Here is a 19,847-nt window from a genome sequence, read left to right as displayed (position 1 = left end):
TTTCCTATGCTGTACATTACATTCCCATGACTTACCTGTTTTATATCTGGAATTTTGGACCACTTATTTCTCTTTACCTTTCCCCTCTTTTTAAATTTTTCAATTACGATTGATATTCAATATTATTTTACATTAATTTCAGGTGTACAAAATAGTGGTTAGACATTTGTATAATTTAAGAAGTGATCCGCCTGACTAGTCTAGTACCCACCTCTCACTATACATAGTTATTACCATATTATTGACTATATTCCGTATGCTTTATAACCCTATGACTATGTCTTAACTACCAATTTGTACTTCTTAATCCCTTTTCCTTTTTCACCCTGCTCCCAGCCGTCTTCCCATCTATCACCATGATAAATCTAATAACCACCTGACACCACACATAGTTATTACAATATTATTGACTACATTATGCGATACCCTACATACCCATCACCACATTGTAACATCCAATTTGTACTTCTTAATCCCTTCCCCTTTTCACCCACTATCCCAAACCCCTCCCATTTGGAAACCATCAAAATGTTCTCTGTATCCGTAAGTTTATTTCTGTTTTGTAGTTTACTTTGTTCTTTTGATTCCACATACAAGTGAAATCACATTGTATCTGTTTTCTCTGTTTGACATTCCACTCAGCACAATACCCTCCAGGGTCAACCATGCTGCTGCAGATGGCAAGAGCACTTCCCTTCCATGGCCAAGCAATATTCGATTGTATATACGAGTATGTACCATATTCTCTTTATGCATTCATATATTGATGGAACCCAGGCTGCCTCCACATCTTGGCCATTGTAAACAATGCACATGTCCCCTTGAAGTAGCATTTTGGATTTCTTCGGATAAATACCCTGAAGTGGGATTATTAGGTCCTTCTTTGTCTCTTGTTACAACCTTTGTTTTAAAATCTATTTTGTCTGGTATAAGTTTTCCTGCCCCAGCATTTTTGTTTGTCTCCATTTTCACAAAATATCTTTTTCTATCTCTTTACTTTCAGTGTGTGTGTGTCTTTCAATCTGAAGTGAGTCTCTTGCAGGCAGCATATGTAAGGATTTTGTTTTTTTATCCATCCAGCCATCCTATGTCTATTGATTGGGGCATTTAATCCATTTACATTGAAAATAATTGTTGACAGATATGTAATTATTGACATTTTATTCATATATCTTCTTCGTTGTCTCCTCCCCCTCCCTCTCTTCCTTCTTCTCCTTCAAGAAGTCTCTCTCGCATTCCTTGTAATAATTATTTGGTATTACTTTAGCTTTTTCTTATCTAGGAAGTTCTTTATCCGTCCTTAGATTTTAAATGATAGCCTTGCTGGATAGAGTACTCTTGGCTGTAGGTCCTTGCTTTTCATCACTTTGAATATTTCCTGCCACTGCCTTCTGTTCTGCAAAGTTTTTGCTGACAGTCTCATGGGAACTCCTTATAAGTAACTAGTTGCCTTTCTCTTGCTGTTTTGAGGATTCTCTGTCTTTAACTCTTGCCATTTTAATTATAATGTGTCTTGGTGTGTGCCTTTTTAGGTTCATCTTGTTTGGGACTCTCTGTGCTTCCTGGGCTTGTATGTCATTTTCCTTCACCAGGTTAGAAAAGTTTTCAGTCATTATTTCTTCAAACAGGTTCTCAATTCCTTGCTCTCTGTCTTCTCCTACTGTTACCCCTATGATGAGAATGTTGTTACACTTGATGTTGTCCCAGAGGTCTCTTAAGCTATCCTCATTTTTTTGGATTCTTTTTGCTGTTCTGATTGGATGTTTTCTGCTATTTTTGTGTTCTAATTCACTGATTCGAGTCTCTGTTTTATCTAGTCTGCTGGTTATTCCTTCTAGCGAATTCTTCATTTGTTACTGTATTCTTCACTGCTGACTGATTCTTTTTTATGGTTTCCATGTCCCTTTTTATTCTTGATCTTTGTTGAAGTTCTCAGTAAGTTCCTTGAACATCCTTATAACCACTGTTTTGAACTCTGTATTTGGTAGGTTGTTTGCCTCCATTCATTTAGTTCTTCTTCTGGAGTATTCTCTTGTTCTTTCATTTGGGATGTATTTCTTTGTTTCCCCATTTTGGCTGCCTCTCTGTGTTTGTTTCTATGTATTGATCTGCTATATCTCCTAGTATTGGCCAGATGGCCTTATGTTGTAGGTGCCTTTTGGGGCCCAGTGGCATAGTCTCCCTGGTCACTTGCGCTGGGTGCTCCAGGAGTGTCCCTTGTGTGGGTTGTATGTGCCCTTCTGTCGTAGTTGAGCTTTGCTTGCTATTGACACATCAGTGGGTGAGACTGACTCTCAGGCAGACTGGCTGTGGGGTTTGGCCACATCCACAGCTCATAGACTGCTATGTGGGGGTGGACCCAATGGAATGGGATTCACCTTAGCAGGATCTGGTGCCTGCCAACACCACTCTTTGTGTGTGCTGCCTGTGGGGCTAATTGGGTGGTGCTCTGCTATGGTCTGAAGCCAACCTCCAAGTATGTTGGTTTTGGGCCTCTTGGGAGGGCTCTGTTGCAGGCCCAGGTCACCCACTGCTTGTGACCAGCCAGGGTCTACCTGGTAGGAGCTACAAAGTGATCCACCATTGGTCGCTGCCTGTGCAAAACCTGGAGGCACGTGGGAGAGGTCATGCAGTGAACCAAGGAAGGCTGCTACTAGTACTGAGCCTGGGGTAGCTCTACAAAAAGCCAGAACCCTCCTTTCCCCCTAGGCCTGCTGCCGCCTGCTGACTCTGATAAGGTTTAGCTGAAAAATCCTCATGTGGTATATGAGTTGGGTGAGACAGGGTCTCAGGGAGTCACCAAGGTGGAATGACTGCTCACCAGATTAATGTAGATTATGGTTTGGTGTCAGTGCTGAACCTGGAGCTACTCAGCACAAGTCTCAGAGTCCACAGAGACCAGCCACCAGCCACCTGGGGCCTGTAAACACAATAATTGTCCAAGAAAGTGTGCAATGTGGGTGGGGCTGGTTGCTCTACCAGGAAGTGTCTCCAGCTTTGGGTGAGTTGGGTGTGGCGGGGTCCCAAGCCACCAGGGTGGAGCTCACCAGTCCAATTCAGATTCAGATTTGCATGGGGGAAGGGTTCAACATAGGAAAGACGGCGCCTGCCTGCTGGCTGCACAGGAGAAGGACTCCACACAGGGAGCCTTAACACCATAGAGTCCTAAAGTCATCATACTCAACCTAGCTGTTGCCAGTGAAAGTGGCCATGCCTCTAGTGATTTGGTAAATGTAAACTTGAAGTTTCCAGCTTAAAATATGAAGACCCCTTTTCTCCCTTTGATTTTGTCTCCTGAGTTTTAGAAATAAATAAACCTTTCAGGACAATAGTGATCCTTTAAGGAAACATCTGAATTCCACACACTACAAATGTGTTTGGAGACTGAGATAAATTTATTTTGTCAAAAATTTAAAAATAAATATAAGCAAAATTAATCTATGGTGACAGAAATCAGAAAGTGGTTACTTGGGGCTAGAGGCTGACTGGGAAGGGGCAGGAGAACAACTTCTGGGGTCAAGGAAACATTCTATATCTTGATAGAGATGTGATCAAACTATACACTTAAGATCTGTGCATTTCACTGTGTAAAATTATTTCTTTTAAAATCAACCTAAGCTACTCATGTAGAAAATGTAGATTTCAAATTCTCATCCAACGGAGGGACTTGAATTGCCATCCAGCTGGTGAAAGGTAATGACCAAAATTATAGAGATCCTTCAAAATCACTGTAGCTAAGTGAATTTCTATTCATCTATTCATGAGAACAATATCCACTGTGCCCAAACTCATGTACATGGAAAGCAAGTAAAGGATTTCCTTTCAGGCTATGCTGATTAATGAATTCTGCCTTAAATAGGAATGAGAGTATTATTTAAGAACTGTGTACACTACTGTGATAACATATCCACTGCTCTCCATTGTCTGCTGAAGTGCATTTAGAATTTAATAATAGAACTTCCTCCTAAAGACCACAGAGAACTTAAGACCTTTATAGATAAGGAAGGTAGGGTTGCACACAGTGCACTAATTAAGTTTTCATATTTCTATTTTCCGTATTAGTTTCCTATAAAAACTTGAGTGTGTATGACCTTCTGCTCACTGCAAACCATATTTGGTAACAGAGTCTTGACAAAAACAAGAAGAGTATTGAAAAGGAATGAAAAATTGGCTCTTCTCACGCTGACAAACACATGATGTTGGCTCAGGAATCACAGGTGAATAGGAGCACAAATTAGTTAAAGATACTGCTCTGTTAGTGTCATGAGACCAGGAGGACAAAGGGGCACATTTTGAGTTCAACTTATAGCTAGATAGGGAAGACAAATTTCTCCCCTCTTTCATCAAAGTGCTTTTAAGTGATACATTTTAGCATATGTTTAGTAAAAGGTCTAGTATTGTAACTGGCACACTTATAAATGGTAGCTGTCTAAAAAACCAATATGTCCTGTTACTAAAGAACAGTCCACAGGAGCGATGGTCATACATACCAAATCGGGCTTTACTCGGTAAGTCAGGGGAAAGGAGAGCCACGAGGCATACAAGGTAGTGAGCATTGCGGACAGCCAGGACTGCTGCACCTCACGGCTTCTGGGAATACGGTGGATAAAATATTTGGGAAACTAGAAGGAAATAATAAAAATTCAAATCAACTAGGCTGCTGATACCAAAGTTAAACATAGTAACAGTTAACACTGGTATAATAGGAAGTGCTTTCTTGATTATTTAAAATTTTCAATCTAGCTATTTTTAAACTGAGTTATAAAGCCTTTTTCACGTTTTATACAACAGACATTATTGAGTTATGACAGAAAAGTTCCAAAATATGATTCAAAATGTTAAAGTCAGTTTTGACAATAAGTTGGGGAAAATTTTCTATAAAATATGTTTTAGGCAAATGCTTAACATGTTGATCTACAGAGTTCTTGCAAATCAATATATAAGACCAATAACCTAGTACCAAGATGGGCAAAGAATATGGACTGATAGTCCTAAACAGAAATACAAACAGCCAATAAACATATGAAAAGATTGTTAACAGTTAAATACAAAATAAAGCAATGAGTCATTTTTCACCTACCTGATTGACAAAGATTGTGGATACCCAGTGTTGTGGAGGGTGTAGGGAAATAGACATTTACATTCCCTGGGCAAATACATTGGTATAACTTTTTGGGAGGGCAATCTGGAAAGATCTATCAGCATTTTAAACGTGTCTGCTTTGGGTCCAGCATTTTTGCTTCCAGAAATATAACCCCGGATTTACCCACATGCTATCCACTATACCACTGTTTGTATTTGTGGAAATTGGAAACCGCCTAAGTATCCTCTAATAGGGAATGGAGAAGTTCATACAATAAAATACATGGAGATATTTTAAAAGTAACATAGATTTATATGAACATATATGAAAGATGTGCCAAGGCACATGGTTAAAGTGAATATGCAAGTTGCAGGACAGTATGTTTAAGAGGAGCCAATGTGTATTAACAAATCACACACCCGCGTGTGTTTGTATACACATATGTATACATACTAGTATTTTCATGCAGAAAAATCTAGGACTATTTGCCACAAATTGTAAAGTGGGTGATATTATAGGATATTTTCATTTTCCAGGTAACATATATCTATGTTTGAAATTTGAAACAAGCATGTATTATTACTTTCATAATCAGAGAAACCAATGTTTCTTCCTTGAATCAAAGTTCCAGGTGTATTTGTTATCTTTTCCTGAATAACAGATTACCCCAACACTTAGCAGCTTAAAACAACGAATACTTGTTTCTCACAGTTTCTGGGGGTTAGGAATCCAGGAGTGGCTTAGCTGGATTATTCTGGTATGGGGTTTCTCATGAAATTGAAATCAAGGTGTTGAATGGAGCTTCAGTCATCTGAAGGCTGGTCTGCGGCTGCAGGTGGCTCACTCACAAGGTTGGCAATTTAATGCTGGTTTCTGACAGAATGCCTTACTTCTTTGCCACATGGACCTTTCCATAGGGCTACTTAAGTGTTCTCATTACACAGCAACTACCCTCCTCAAAAGCAAGTGATCCTAGAGGGGCAAGGCAGAAACTGCAATGTCTTTCATGACCTAACCTCAAAAGTCATACTTCGTCATTTCTTAAAAAATCTTACTGGTTAAATAGGTCAATCCTATTTGATACGGAAGCGACTACATGAGGGCTTGAATAGCAGGAGATAAGAATGACTGGGGGTTTCTTGGATCCTGACTACCATACAGATTAAGTCAGAGAGTAAAGGATTGAATATTTACTATATTCCCCTCCCCATCCCCACTTTGGCTTGGAGGAACAATATGTTCCTTGAAAATAGAAAAGCTTTTCCTAAACTAGTGAATACACAGAACTACTGGTCCTAAATTTTATAGCATTTGGAAAAAGGCATGAAATTGTGTCTGGAAGCTTCTGTTATGCTCCAGGGGGGCATGAGTGTACTCAGCACATGTGACCACTCTGTTTCACATATGAAGATAAAGGTTATTTCCTCTTCATTCTATGTTATAACAGTGGAGAAGGAGAGATCTGGGCTCAATATGGTATACACTATTTTTATTTATTAATTATTTATTAAATCAATGTTGTTTTTCCTTCAGGATTAGTATTAAGGTACTAAATGTTGAACTAGAAAATAATACTGAATAGTTCTCAAACTATAAGACTATACAGGGAGCAGTAACAGAGCGAGGACAAATTGTAAGGACTTTTGTTTGAGGTTTGTGCTTGCCTAGTTTGTGGAGATTATTAATTGAAAAACATGTAATATGCAAATAGTACTATACAGCCAAAGTTCCTTATCAAAAACCATGTGAGTCAGAAGTGTTTTGAATGGATAATATGGTACATATACCACATATTACATAATATCCCCTTTGAGTTTTGGGGAACCAACCAAACATATTAATATTTTTGCAGCAAAACATGATTATTCACACTAAGTGAGATGAAGACTATAAGCCTCACACCAATTCAAATCAGATTGTGCTCGCAAAATAAACTTGTGACGAACTTGGAATTTTTTCTTTCAGTTTTCAGAGCTTTTTAGGATTTCAGATCAGGGTCTGTGAACTTGTGTTCAAAACATATTTGGATTCAATAAGATGTGCAGGCAAATGGACGGGAACCTGGGGCCATCTTGATAGGCACAGGACTCGCGGATTATGCTTCACACTCAGAAGTTGGTGCTGGGGTATTTGATGTCCTATGTCACCTAAAGGAAATACTAAGAGCCAGGCTGTGGCAAAATCTTAAGAGTTTTTATTACTTTATATAGTTTTTGAAAATAATCAAATATATAAAAGTCAATGAAAAAATTATCAATAGGCTGTTTGTATTTTGGTCTTAGCAAAAGTTCCTTTGAAGACAAAGGAATAGTACAGAGTTTCAGCTATAATCAGGACTGGTTATGATTCTGGCCCAGTCATTCCCAGGTGTTGTGGCATCTAGAGAAATCCAAACGAAGGTATCTTTATAGACGTTTTTGTTACTCTGTACCTTTGCCTTGAGGAAACTGTCCCTGACTCTCTTTTATGTCCTATTATGGGATGCAGGACATAAAGACTGCTTCATTCATCATTTTACCCTTATCTCCAGAACAAACATTTGGTTCAGAGTGACCACATGACAAGCATCGTCAGTCTTCTCCTGAATTCTTATAGAGACACAGGGAAAGTTCTTCCTTTTAGGGACACTGTGGGCTGCCAAACTGGCTCTCAATCCATTCTCCTGGGGCTGAGAAGTACAAATATTTTTTTATTGTTCTTCTATTAACTAGGCTTTCGTATATAACAACTCAAATTGAACTATCATATTTGCCACCTAAACTTCTTATTCCTGCATTCCCAAGCCAGAAACTGACAAATGAACAGTAGATTCTATCATAAATAGATTTCCTGCATAGATATGAAGATTTATGTTGCGGTTGGCAGGGACAAGGATGGGGGAACTATCCCATATTTCCTTCTTCTAAAACCTCTACTTACATTTCACATCTACCCACCTATTCAAAACGCGCCTGCTACTCCCATGGTCCAAGCCATCGCCATCTTCACCATGACTACAGTAGCCCCTTAACTTGGCTCTACTTCTCCTCTTGTTCCTCTACCCTTTATTCTCTATGGACTCTCCAGAGCAATCTTTTAATAATGCACAGAAGAACTTTCCTTTCATTCTCCTCCTTAAAACCCTCCAAGGGCTTACCAATGCACTTGGGATAAAATTCAAGTTCCTGGGGCCGGGCCAGTGGCTCAGGCGGTTAGAGCTCCGTGCTCCTAACTCCGAAGGCTGCCGGTTCGATTCCCACATGAGCCAGTGGGCTCTCAACCACAAGGTTGCCAGTTCAACTCCTCAAGTCCCGCAAGGGATGGTGGGCTCCACCCTCTGCAACTAAGATTGAACACGGCACCTTCAGCTAAGTTGCCGCTGAGCTCCTGGATGGCGCAGTTGGTTGGAGTGCATCCTCTCAACCACAAGGTTGCCGGTTCGACTCCTGCAAGGGATGGTGGGCTGCACCCCTGCAACTAGCAACGGCAACTGGACCTGGAGCAACAACTTGAAGCTGAACAACACCCTCCACAACTAAGACTGAAAGGACAATTTGACTTGGAAAAAAGTCCTGGAAGTACACACTGTTCTCCAATAAAGTCCTGTTTTCCTTCCCCAATAAAATCTTTAAAACAAAAAATTCAAGTTCCTTACAATTGCCTTCAACGCCCCATGGAACCAACCTGGTGCTGGCTTCCAGCTCTAGTCGTTCCTTGCTCACTCACTCCAGTCACACAGATCTTCTTTCTGCTCCATGAATGTGTTAAACCCATTCCTTCTTGAGCACCTTTTCTGTTCATTCTGAGCAGTCTGCTTTGCCCGCCCCAGACTGTCTCAACACTTATTTCCTTCCTCCAAATCAGGTGTTGCTTGAACATTATCTCCTGAGAGGATCCAGTTTTCTCCACCAGCCCCTTCCCCCAATACATGGTCATTCTCTACCACACTGTGTTATTTTACCATCTGCATAGCAATTATTAGCACCTCAAATTAGTTGTTCATTTATGTGTTTGTCTGCCTCTCTCCCAAGAATACAAGCTCTATGACAAGAAAGGATTTCATCATGTTCATTCCTGTAATCTCAGTATGCAGAATGGTGTTTTACACATGATAGGTGCTCAGTCAGTGCTTGCTGAATAGATAAATGACTATCATTACAGTTTCTAGGAGTCTAGTCTGTGGACTGTGCTGGGAAGATGCTGACTCTTTACCTCATAACATCTCAGGACGGTAAGAGACAAACAGTCCTACCCCCTCACTTCACAAATGAGGAATCTGAACTTCCCCAAGGTGACAGAACTCAAATGTGGTACAGTCAGGACTTGAACCCAGGTCTTCCATGTGTTCTGAAATATGCTCCTGACCCAACCTTCTATGGGTTATTCTTGAATCTCTGGTGCACTACCAAGGATCTTACCTTCCCCAATACACAGTTAGCTGAACCAGCTTCCTACGGAGCTGTGCTCCCTGCCTCCTGTTGCATATATACAGAGGGTGCCAAAAAAAACGTATACACATTTTAGGAAAGGAAAACACTGTATTAAAATTGTAATACTCAATACATACCAATAACAAATGACAAATACAAGTCATGTGTATACATTTTTTTGGCATCCCCAGTATACATGTGTGCATGCGCGTACACGTGTGTTGTGTGTGTGTGTGTGTGTGTGTGTGTGTGTGTGTATGCAGCTACCCATCCTGACCCATTTCCTTTTCCTTTTTGTTTTTCAACTCACCTACCCTACATACCTACAGCCTCCAACCCCTAGAGCTTAGTGTCTTTCCCTGGCTCTATGGAAACTGAACTCGCTCCCTGCCTTCTCCTGCCTATTTGTTCTTTGTGCTCTGTTCTGCACTGTAGGTTTGGCATGTCAACCCCACTTACGAATGTAACCAATGGCTCTCTCCCATGCCTTTCTAGGGTAAAAACCAGAATAAAAACCTAGGGCCTTAGAAATATGCAGACATTTCTTTTGAACCTTAGGCCCCAAGTCCCTCCTGGCAAGTTCTGCTGCTTTGCTACTGCTCCTACCTGGCAGCCAAGTCAGTTATACAATCCTAGAAAGTAAGTTTTCCTTGAGTCCTTTCTTTCTGTGCAGCTCAATGTGTATCTCGCAGTGCGTGAATGTCTTATGAAGTGATCCAGTCCCTTTCACACAATGGGCAATAATATAAAAGATAAAGAAATGAGACTCTCTTGCTCTTATTCTCTCTCCACTACCATGTTTCCCCGAAAATAAGACCCAACCGGAAAATAAGCCCTAGCATGATTTTTCAGGATGACATCCCCTGAACATATGCCCTAACGTGTCTTTTGGAGCAAACCTTAATATAAGACCCGGTTTTATTTTTGGGGAAACATGGTATATAGTTAGTGAAACACCCTTTCTATCTATCTATCTGAGCTTCCTAATTAAGAAGGGGCTGGGACAGTACTAAGTATGCCTACAGAGTCTTCCAGGGTTCCACACACATACTTGATTGCTGCATAATTAAGTAGCAAGATAGACAACAACGGTAGAATGTTTAAGAATAAAAATATAAAGTGGAAAAATGAATTTTTTCAGGCTTCTAGTTTGTCTGAAATTATGTGAAACAGAGTTAAATTCTAATAGTAATGACAACTTGTAACTTTTAAAGTATCTTTCAGAATTACATCACTGCTAATAATCACAAACATACCTGGCTTTAGATTTGTGATAAACTACATAGAAGTTTATAGTGATTTAGATGGGAATAATTCCACCAAGGAATCCAGATGGCATCACAAACCACAACAGAGCAGATCAAGTGGTCTATGAAGTCACTCTGCTTTTACCACACACTAAAACGTACAATGTGTTTATTATTTAATGAATGCCACAATACTGCAGAATCTTGGAAACAAAACTAAAATGGTAAAACTTCATTCAACCAAAAATGATTTCAGCTTACATAACTTTTTTTCAATAATGCAAAGTACAATATGTATTCAAAGTATGTTGGATGGTTCAACCAATCAATCTGAAATCAGTTTGACCATAATCTACCACACCAAAAATGTTTTCATATGCATGTCTGTCAAATATTTGGTAGCTGCTCACTTCATGGAGCTGATGAAATGCCATGAAGGAGTGAAGAAGCTATTGGTTCCAGACTGGGTCCTGCTGATAATCAGCCTTGTCACCTTGATTGAGTCCATCTCTCTGGACCACAGTCTGTCACTGTGAAGTAAAGAGGTCTCGGTGATCAGGAATCTCCAACTAGTCACAGTGACTCTACAACTGGCTCTCAAGTCTGACTTGTCAAAGACAAACGAGACTGCTGCTCTAGGCCCTTTTCCCCATCTCCCCAAGGCTTGCAGCCACTCCTCACTTTACCTTGAGAAGCCCTTCCTTGCCTCAGGCTTCAGGAAAATAAAAAAAAAGTCATTTATTCTGGAAACAATTATGGGATTCTGGCCCCCCAAATTTCTACAGTCCTTCATAATTAATATTAGTTGTCTTCTTCCCAGTCTTCTATTGTCCCCTTCGTTTGTTCACAATAGCCCAATTTTCCTTTGGACAATCCACTCCTCTCAAATTCTCAGCCAGATGTTTTTGGTGGGATTTCAGTCTGGTTTCCTTTACCCCCAACGTCTAGTTCCAAGAGTAGGCTGGGTATGGCTTAAGCAACAAGGAATAACCCTCACCCCTCGCCACAAAGATTGGCTGAACGATGGGCAACAACCTAATTGGAGACCATTAGGCAGGAGATGTTTACTGGGACTTCTAGGGAAAAGAAGCTTCAAATTCTCTCTCTCTCTCTCTCTCTCTCTCTCTCTCTCTCTCTCTCTCTCTCTCTCCTGTATGCTGTAAGAGACTTTCTTCTCCCTTAAATGGTCTAGTGCAAAAATATGAAGCCAGTTTAGGGTTAAGGTGAGGCTTTTGCAGTAGCTCTGCATGTTGTAAGTATCCCATATGAGTTTCACTGACACAGGAAAACTGCAATGTTAATCACAGTTATTTCAATTCCATCGATTCAAAATCTGATTCAAAAAAGGTTTAATCTAACTTACCTTTCTTGTAGAGATGGAGGATGCAATAATTAAGAATTAGGAAGGAATTTAAAAGAGTAAATGATGTAAAACACTTTAGAACCATGTATACATCTATCTGATGTAGTACTGTTTTCAAAGTAATCATTTATTCACTGAAATAGACACATCAGGATCTCTATTTGCAAAAAATTACAAATATTTTCTTATTCAGCTATTCACTTAAGAGTGATCTTCTAAATTAGAAGTATTTTTGTTTACCTTTACCTATAATTGAATACAGTTAAGGTCCATTATAAAGGGGAAAAATACATAAACACATTAGTCATACTCTAAAAATGTAATTGTTAAACCATGAGTTGTAATACATAACTTAGAAACTAAAATAAAACAATTGCAATTATATAGTTTACACACATTTCTTTTAGAATTGTTTGGGAATTATGAGAGATACCCAATGCATTAGCGTTAAAAGTGTCAGCAGTTATATACTGTCTTAGTTCACTGTATGAAGTTAGCACCCCACCTTGTGGAAAATAATAGGTGTTGTTAAATAAAAGCAAGCATGTCCTATTAATTTCAGAGGTACTGACTGAGATAAATCTTGCAGTCACTAAACTGTCACTGATACAGACATGTATATGGGCTAAGAGATGCAATTCAAAAGAATGCCTATTTGTTAAAGTAACAGAAAAACTAATGTGCTTTCAAATACAAGCAGACTAGTCCCAAAATATTAGTGTTTATGATTTGTATTTGGGTTATTTAGAAAATAAATATTTCATATCAGTAGGTTATTATTTCCACTGGGACTTTTTATCTCTTCTTACCTTTTTTTAAAAATAACTTTGTTTTCTAATTGTAATCTTAGAAAATACAGGACATGTTCAAAGACAAAAACAAAAATCATCCGTTATCCACATTTTAGTAATGTTTCCTTTACCCTCTCTGTACAGCCTTGAAATATATTAGCTCACTTAAATCCTTTCCTCAACTGAAAACACTCTAAGATGACCTCAGTTTTCTAAAACTGAAATAATTTGTCTTGTAATTTGGAGGACTTCTTTCCCAATTTTCTGTCACGATTCATGTCAAAACACACCCTCTATGTGTACGTCTTGCACTTTCCAACTTCCTTACTTTTTCCCGTGCTGTCTTCCCCTCTTCGTATTTCCCTACCTTTTTGGAGAAGCCAGCACCCCCACCCCAACACTCTAGCCCAGAGATTTATCCCTCCCCTGCATTCAAAGCACTTGTTTTTTTTTTTTTTTTTTAATCAAAGCAATATATATACATGGTTTTGAAGTTCCCTATAGTACTCTCAGTTTGGTCAAACATATCATTGCTTTCTTGGTGTCATCTCTTTTGGAGCTCTCTGTCCCCTTGATCCACTGTAGGCCTGTTGTATGCTGTGGACTTCACACCAGAACTCCCTTCACTGCCATCCTTGGAACTCCCCTCGCTTCTCTCTGGGGATGGAGCCCAGATTCCAGGACCAAAGTTTTCCTCCTTCTTACGTTCCAGAGGTGGAGCACATCCTCTGAGAAACGGTCTATGGGAATCAGTTTGAGGACACTGTTCCACTGTCATTCTGAACGCTTGAGAAGTTTGTCACGTGGAGAGTAAAACAGGACTTGATGATTTCACTGGGAGAAATCCTAAGTATCAGAATCTATAATTCTATGCTTCTGAGTAAATCAGTTTCTTCAGAGCTAATCTTCCGTCTCCTGCCTGGGGGGATAAAGTGCAGCATTCTGGGAACTAATCAGAAAAGGAGATCTAAGTGATGTGTGTTGAGGGGACAAAGGGTAGTTATTCCCTCCCCAAGCCTTCTGTTTTTAGGGCAATGTCTTACCCCATCCACAGTTTGGCTTCGTGTTCCCAAAGTCAAAACCTCTTTAGTTCAACCTTTACAGTGGTTAAATCTTGGGTTTTTTAGCAGGGTAGGGTAGAGAGTCTGGGAGTCTAACTGGTCTGTAAGGCAGCCTTCAAATAAGAGGCCTCTTTTCAGCTGCACCCTGCACTCCAGGCTCCAGCAGTACCTGCTGCTTTTATTTTCTCTCACAGGCACTGCCCAGCAATAACTTTTATTAAGTTCTAAGGTTTCCAGTATTTGTGCTTTTGCCTCTTTAACTGAACAAAAAACTTCTTGAGGCTAAAGGGCACTTCCTTTCCTTATTTTTATTCCTTATAAAATTAGTCCAAATTTTGCACACAGAAACTACTCAACCAACAACCACTTGATTCTCAAGGATTTTACTTTTGGGAAGGCAAAACTCCTAGGGAGCTGTTCTACTATCTCAAACAAAGAAGAACATAAAACAAATACAGCAGTACTGCAATCTCAGCAAAGTATTTGGTAAATAAAGTCTTTAAATAAAAACATTATCCTAAGTGGAAAGACTGCTCTAAAGCCATATGGAGCCCTTTCAAAACCATCCCCATCAAGGATAGATGATGTTTCTAAAAAAGGAGTGGAGACAATCTCTCCTCATTTTTCCCATGCCAGATCAGTTTTTACATATACTAGAAATCTCCACTCTGTCAGCCATTCTGAAGTTCAGCCCTCTCCTGCCTCTGCTGAAGTTAGGCAGTTCCCAACAGTTCAATGTTCAGCGGTGCACTGCCACCTTGTGGCTGCAAGTGGGGATGACTGACATGGGCTGGAGAAGCAGCAGAGGAGAGTACATTAATAGAAATCCTTCAAAATCCAGAAGAACTCTGCAGGATCATTTCTGAAGCTTGAAAGACTTTCCTGCGATGGGAGAGGGGGAGAGAGAGGGAGAAGAGAGAGTGAAGGAAAGGGGAAAGAGAGGAAGAGGGGAGAGAAAAAAGGGAGAGAGAGAGAGCAAGTAGGCAGGACTTCGGAAATGGTTCAGAATCAGTGCAGGGAGGGCCTGGGCATCCTCTCTGAGTCCCAGGTTGTGTCCAGGATCCTTTAGCTAATGCAGAGACTATTGATTTATTTGGGAGGAATGAAATATTATTTATAATGACACTTGCAGACAGGGATGCTCCCAAGGTCAGTGATGGCAACTCCATTCTTACAATTGCTCAGACCAAAAGCTTTGAAGTTCTGCTTGACTTCTCTTTTCTTTACATCCAACAAGTCAAGAATTCCTATTAACTTTACTGTCAAAAAACATCCAGAATCCAACTACTTCCCTCTATTCCTATCCCTACTGGTGCAAGCCACATGATCTCTTGCTTAGATTGCTTCAACAGCCTCTGAACTGGTCTCCCCGGTTTCACCCTTGTCCCCTACAGTCTATTTGCAGCAACCAGAGTGGACTATTTAAAACAGTAGTTAGCCCATGTCACTCCTCTGAGCAAAATCTTCCAACAGCTCCCAATTTTCCTTAGAGTAAGAGAGGAAGTCCTTACAATGGCCTCCAAGGCCCTATATAGCCATATCTCAGAGATATTGTGGGATCGCTTCCAGGCCACTGCAATAAAGTGAGTATTGCAATAAAGCAAGTTGCAATGTTTTCGCTGGTGCAGGGTCTTGCCTTCAGTTTGTAAAAATGCAACACCTCGCATCTCTGAAGCATAATAAAGCAAAGTACAACAAAACCAGGTATGCTTGTATCGTCTGGCCCCTGACCACCCTCCCATCTCCTCTCTAGTGTCTCTCCCTCCAGTCACTGTGCTCCAGCCACCAGGACTCTCAGCTATTCCCCCAACATCCAGGAATGCCCTACTCTTGTGGCTTTTCCAGAGACAATACTCTTTGCCTGAAACACTCTTCTCACAGGGTCCCCATCTTCTTCAAGGCCCTATAAGCAGTTACAACTTTTTCCTTCTATCCCTGAGTAATCCTCCAATAGCACTGATCACCTTCTAACAAGCTTTACGAAAGGTCGACAATTAAGTTCACGAACTCATCCTAGAAAAGGCGCTACGTACCTCACTGCTGAATATCACCACGTTCACCTTTGAGTAACTCCCCAACGCCCTAATGCCAGCGCCTAATCCACCCTTCAAAGCAATTTTGGAACTCTTTTTGGAATGGCCATCAGAGCCATTGTCGTATGACCCTTGATGTCCTGAATATCATCAAAATGTCTTCCTTTCAATATTCCCTTTATCTTTGGATAAAGAAAGAAGTCATTGGGGGCCAGATCAGGTGAGTAGGGAGGATGTTCCAATACAGTTATTGGTTTACTGGCTAAAAACCCCTCACAGACAGTGACGTGGGAGCTGGTGCATTGTCGTGATGCAAGAGCTCCTTCGGGAACATTTTTGCACACATCTTTCTTATGCCCGCTACAGTCATACCAAGATTTTCAGTTAAGATTTTCCTGTTTTTCTATTGATGTTTACTTGGTCTGCTATGCTTCTCACGGTCAGCCGATGATTTTGATGCACAATGCAATGAATTTTTGCAATGTTTTCGTCGATTCTGCTCATTATTAGCTGCCTCAACCTCTCTTCATCAGTGACGCATTCTCTCCCCTCAGAAAAATGTTTAATCCATTGTACACTGCCATTTTCTTCATGACATTATCCCCATAAACTTGGACTAACATGTCCCTGATTTCACTCCTAGTCTTGCCAAGTTTAACAAGAAATTTAATGTTTGTTTAACTTTGCTCTAATTCAAGCTCAGACACTCGTGACGGCACACAAACACTCAACAATAATGAACGCCAACTTGGCAAGACACCGCCACATGTCGACAAGAACACAGCTGTGAGACACTGATATACCAAGGTTATGAAACCTCACTGAGCTGTTTGTACAGTGCTGCCACTGTAAGTGCACAGTGGCAAGTTCACGGATTTAATTGTCAGACCTTGTATAACAAGGGAAAAAGTTATATCAGCAAAGCTGGTACAATGTTCACCACTAGAGAGTGGGATTAGGGTGGTGACAGGGAAATTCCACTTTTTACTTTACATACTTCTTACTGTAAAGAATAGTTTTTAAATTAAGGAACAACAACAACAACAAAATAAATGAAATTTGGAGAGAAAACAGTAAAGAAACAAATATAACCACTTACAATCCTGCCGTAGTTAATTCTGGGACATTTCAATAAAAATTTGCTGAAATATTTACATAAGCATACTGTCTCATACAGAATCGGCACTCATAATATTTTTTGAATAAATTAATAAACAAATAATCTCTTTTGGTAAAACATTATAAGCTTAATTATAGAGTAGTGGGAAATCTAATGAAGTGACCTGGAAGTAAAGAAAGTTGGCTTTAATTTTTGACCCATCAAATCCGTTTTTACCAACTTCTATTGTTTTACATATGAAGCAAGCCCACTCTTTAATGTTTAAAAATGTTTTACTCAAGAGTCACTAAGCTTTTTTTTTCTTTTCTTTTTTCTTTTTGATAGGATCAGACTTCAGTGTACTTTTATATATACATGATCTCATTTGAATTTTTTTTTTAATGTCTGTTTTTATCAGTTTCAGGTGAGCTTTTTTCTTTAGTGATATGATCTTAAGGTGCCAACCTGTGCTGTAACAGGAGTTATAAAGAATAATGCTTGTCAAGAGAGGTGGTTAACAGATAAGGGTCAGACGGGGAAGTAAAAGGATGACCCTACATCCACAGTGCACTGCCCTGAACCTTGTTTCCTCGCATGTCTTGCAGGGGGATGTCCTTGCTGACACACAGCCAACAAGGGGACTGCTGCTCTCTAGGAAGAAAGCTCTAGTTTGACTCTTCACGTACCATGATATGATACAGCTCTGGTTCTATTTGGAGAGGCTGCTATCCAATTTTCTGAAAGATATTACTTTAGCTACTCTTTACTTTAGAACTAATCCCAGGGGAAATTACATTTCTCTGGAAGGTTTTTCAAGATGCTTTTTCACATAAGTAATTTCACAGCTAAACATTTTTTTTTTTTTGCTTTTTTTTCCTCTTTAGCTTTCCACTACTTACCTTTCTAATTTCAGTTGCTTTATTTGAGTGGGATTGAGACACTTCTCCCAAGGGAAGCCTGTTTCTCTTAAGAAGCTAATGAAACCACTCAGAGAAACACAGGCTAATAGTAGAGTTTAAAAGTATACAGGAATAATGACTTCTTTTCACTCTTGTGTACTTACAAATAAAGTGAATTACGTACCTAAACATTTTAAATACTATTAAAAAATTACACTGAATCTTAGGAATCAGGAGTAATTTGAATGGAGTTTCTGCAACAAAAGTAGGTCATCTCCACCACCGAATTAACAAAATTACATTAATTCAAAATTTAGCTTAAAATATGCTGTATATTTACATGCAGCATAAGTGGGTAAATACCAGCATTTAAATACTTTTTCTATAAACTAGCAAAAAAACCATTTAGAAATGTACTGAATAATTTCCTATCAGGATGTTATAAACTAAACAACAGAAAGTTCCTATGCTACTTGGGTATGTGATTAACAACTGGTAATTATTATCTTCTGATTTCTGGGAAGGTCTTTACGTTTTTGGAAGAGCAGGCTTGTATTGACAGTGTGATTTTGGGCTTCTCCCCAGAACCATGTATGAATCGGCGCCCTCTCACGCAAGTGCCCAGGCGCAGAGTGCCATTACTGTCAATGCCTGAAAATGGTACAGATTTCCTGGTTCATTTAAGAAGTCTGAAAAAATTAAATCATAAAGAGACAGTCAAAGCCCTTAACCAATGGAGTATTATCTGTAGGGAGGAAACTTCTGTTGGTACAGTTACATCAGAGAAGAAAAACTGAGGAAACTGTGTGTGTTGGGTGGGGGCGCTATTTATATAACCAGCCTAGAAAAAGTATCTACACAGAAGATATGTTAAAACTCTCACTTTAATTAGAATATGAATTTGACTTTGGTTTTGGTAGGTGATATAAACTAGCCTGAAAACCTACCTTCTATAAACAGATTAAAATACTGTAAGAAATATAACAAAATATTCTTTTTTCTGAACTTGGAAGAAGGGAAATCCCTACTTGCCAGAAACAAAAAAAAAAAATAAGGGATCGGACAGCTTGTAGCACCGAAGGTTGGGGAGGAAGACACGCCAGCTACCTAGGGTTGGGGTTTGATCATCCCTACAGGTTCAAAAGACAGGCTGCCAGCTGATGTTTCCACAGTAACAGCTCTCCTATATGTGAAAGTTAGATTGCTTGGGGCTCAGTGCCTAGTCCTCTTCTATTTCTTAACTATACTCAAACCCTGGGTGATCTCACCCAGTTTCTTATTTTAAGTACCATCATGTAAACACAGACGACTCAAAACTTTACATCCCAGACCAGACTTTCCTCTTTAACTTCAGAGTCATAGACCAAACTACATAGTCAACATCTTGCTTACAGACATCCCATACTGACATTCCTTCTCCCTCATGTAATCTCCCTCATGTAAATAAATGGCAACTCCATTTTTCTGGTAGCTCAGGTCAAACATCTGTATGTTATCCTCCACTCATCTTTTTCCCACACCCATGTCTTATTTGCCAGCAAATCCTATTAGCTCTACTTTCAGAATACATCCACAATCTGACCACTACCTATCAAATCTCCTACTGCCATCTTCGTCCACTCCACACTGCTCTCTCATTTGGATTACTGCAATATCCTCCAAACTCCTTTCCTTGCTTCTGCCCTTCTCCCTTTTACGTCATTCATCAGCCAAAATGATCCTATTATTAATAGAATCTAACTCAGACCACATCACTCCTCTACCTAAAACCTCCCGACGGCTCCCCATTTCACTTAAAGGGAAAAAAATCTGACACTGAAAATGGAGCACAAGGCCTTAAAATATCTGACCCCAACATCCCC

At 39.8% G+C, this 19,847-nt stretch overlaps 1 protein-coding gene across 1 annotated transcript in view; it reads right to left on the bottom strand.

Annotated features, from left to right (window-relative positions):
* Window positions 1-19,847, bottom strand: part of ALG14 (ALG14 UDP-N-acetylglucosaminyltransferase subunit) — a 109,680-nt gene that overhangs the window by 56,220 nt on the left and 33,613 nt on the right. The window contains exon 3 of the mRNA XM_081026619.1: window positions 4,491-4,622. Within this exon, the coding sequence (XP_080882745.1) occupies window positions 4,491-4,622 (132 nt within the window). The remainder of the gene's footprint in view (window positions 1-4,490; window positions 4,623-19,847) is intronic.

The sequence above is a fragment of the Rhinolophus hipposideros genome (assembly GCF_964194185.1).
Source record: "Rhinolophus hipposideros genome assembly, chromosome: 19".
NCBI lineage: Eukaryota > Metazoa > Chordata > Mammalia > Chiroptera > Rhinolophidae > Rhinolophus > Rhinolophus hipposideros.
Note: the sequence above shows the minus strand (reverse complement) of the source record. Positions and strands in the feature narration are given on the sequence as shown.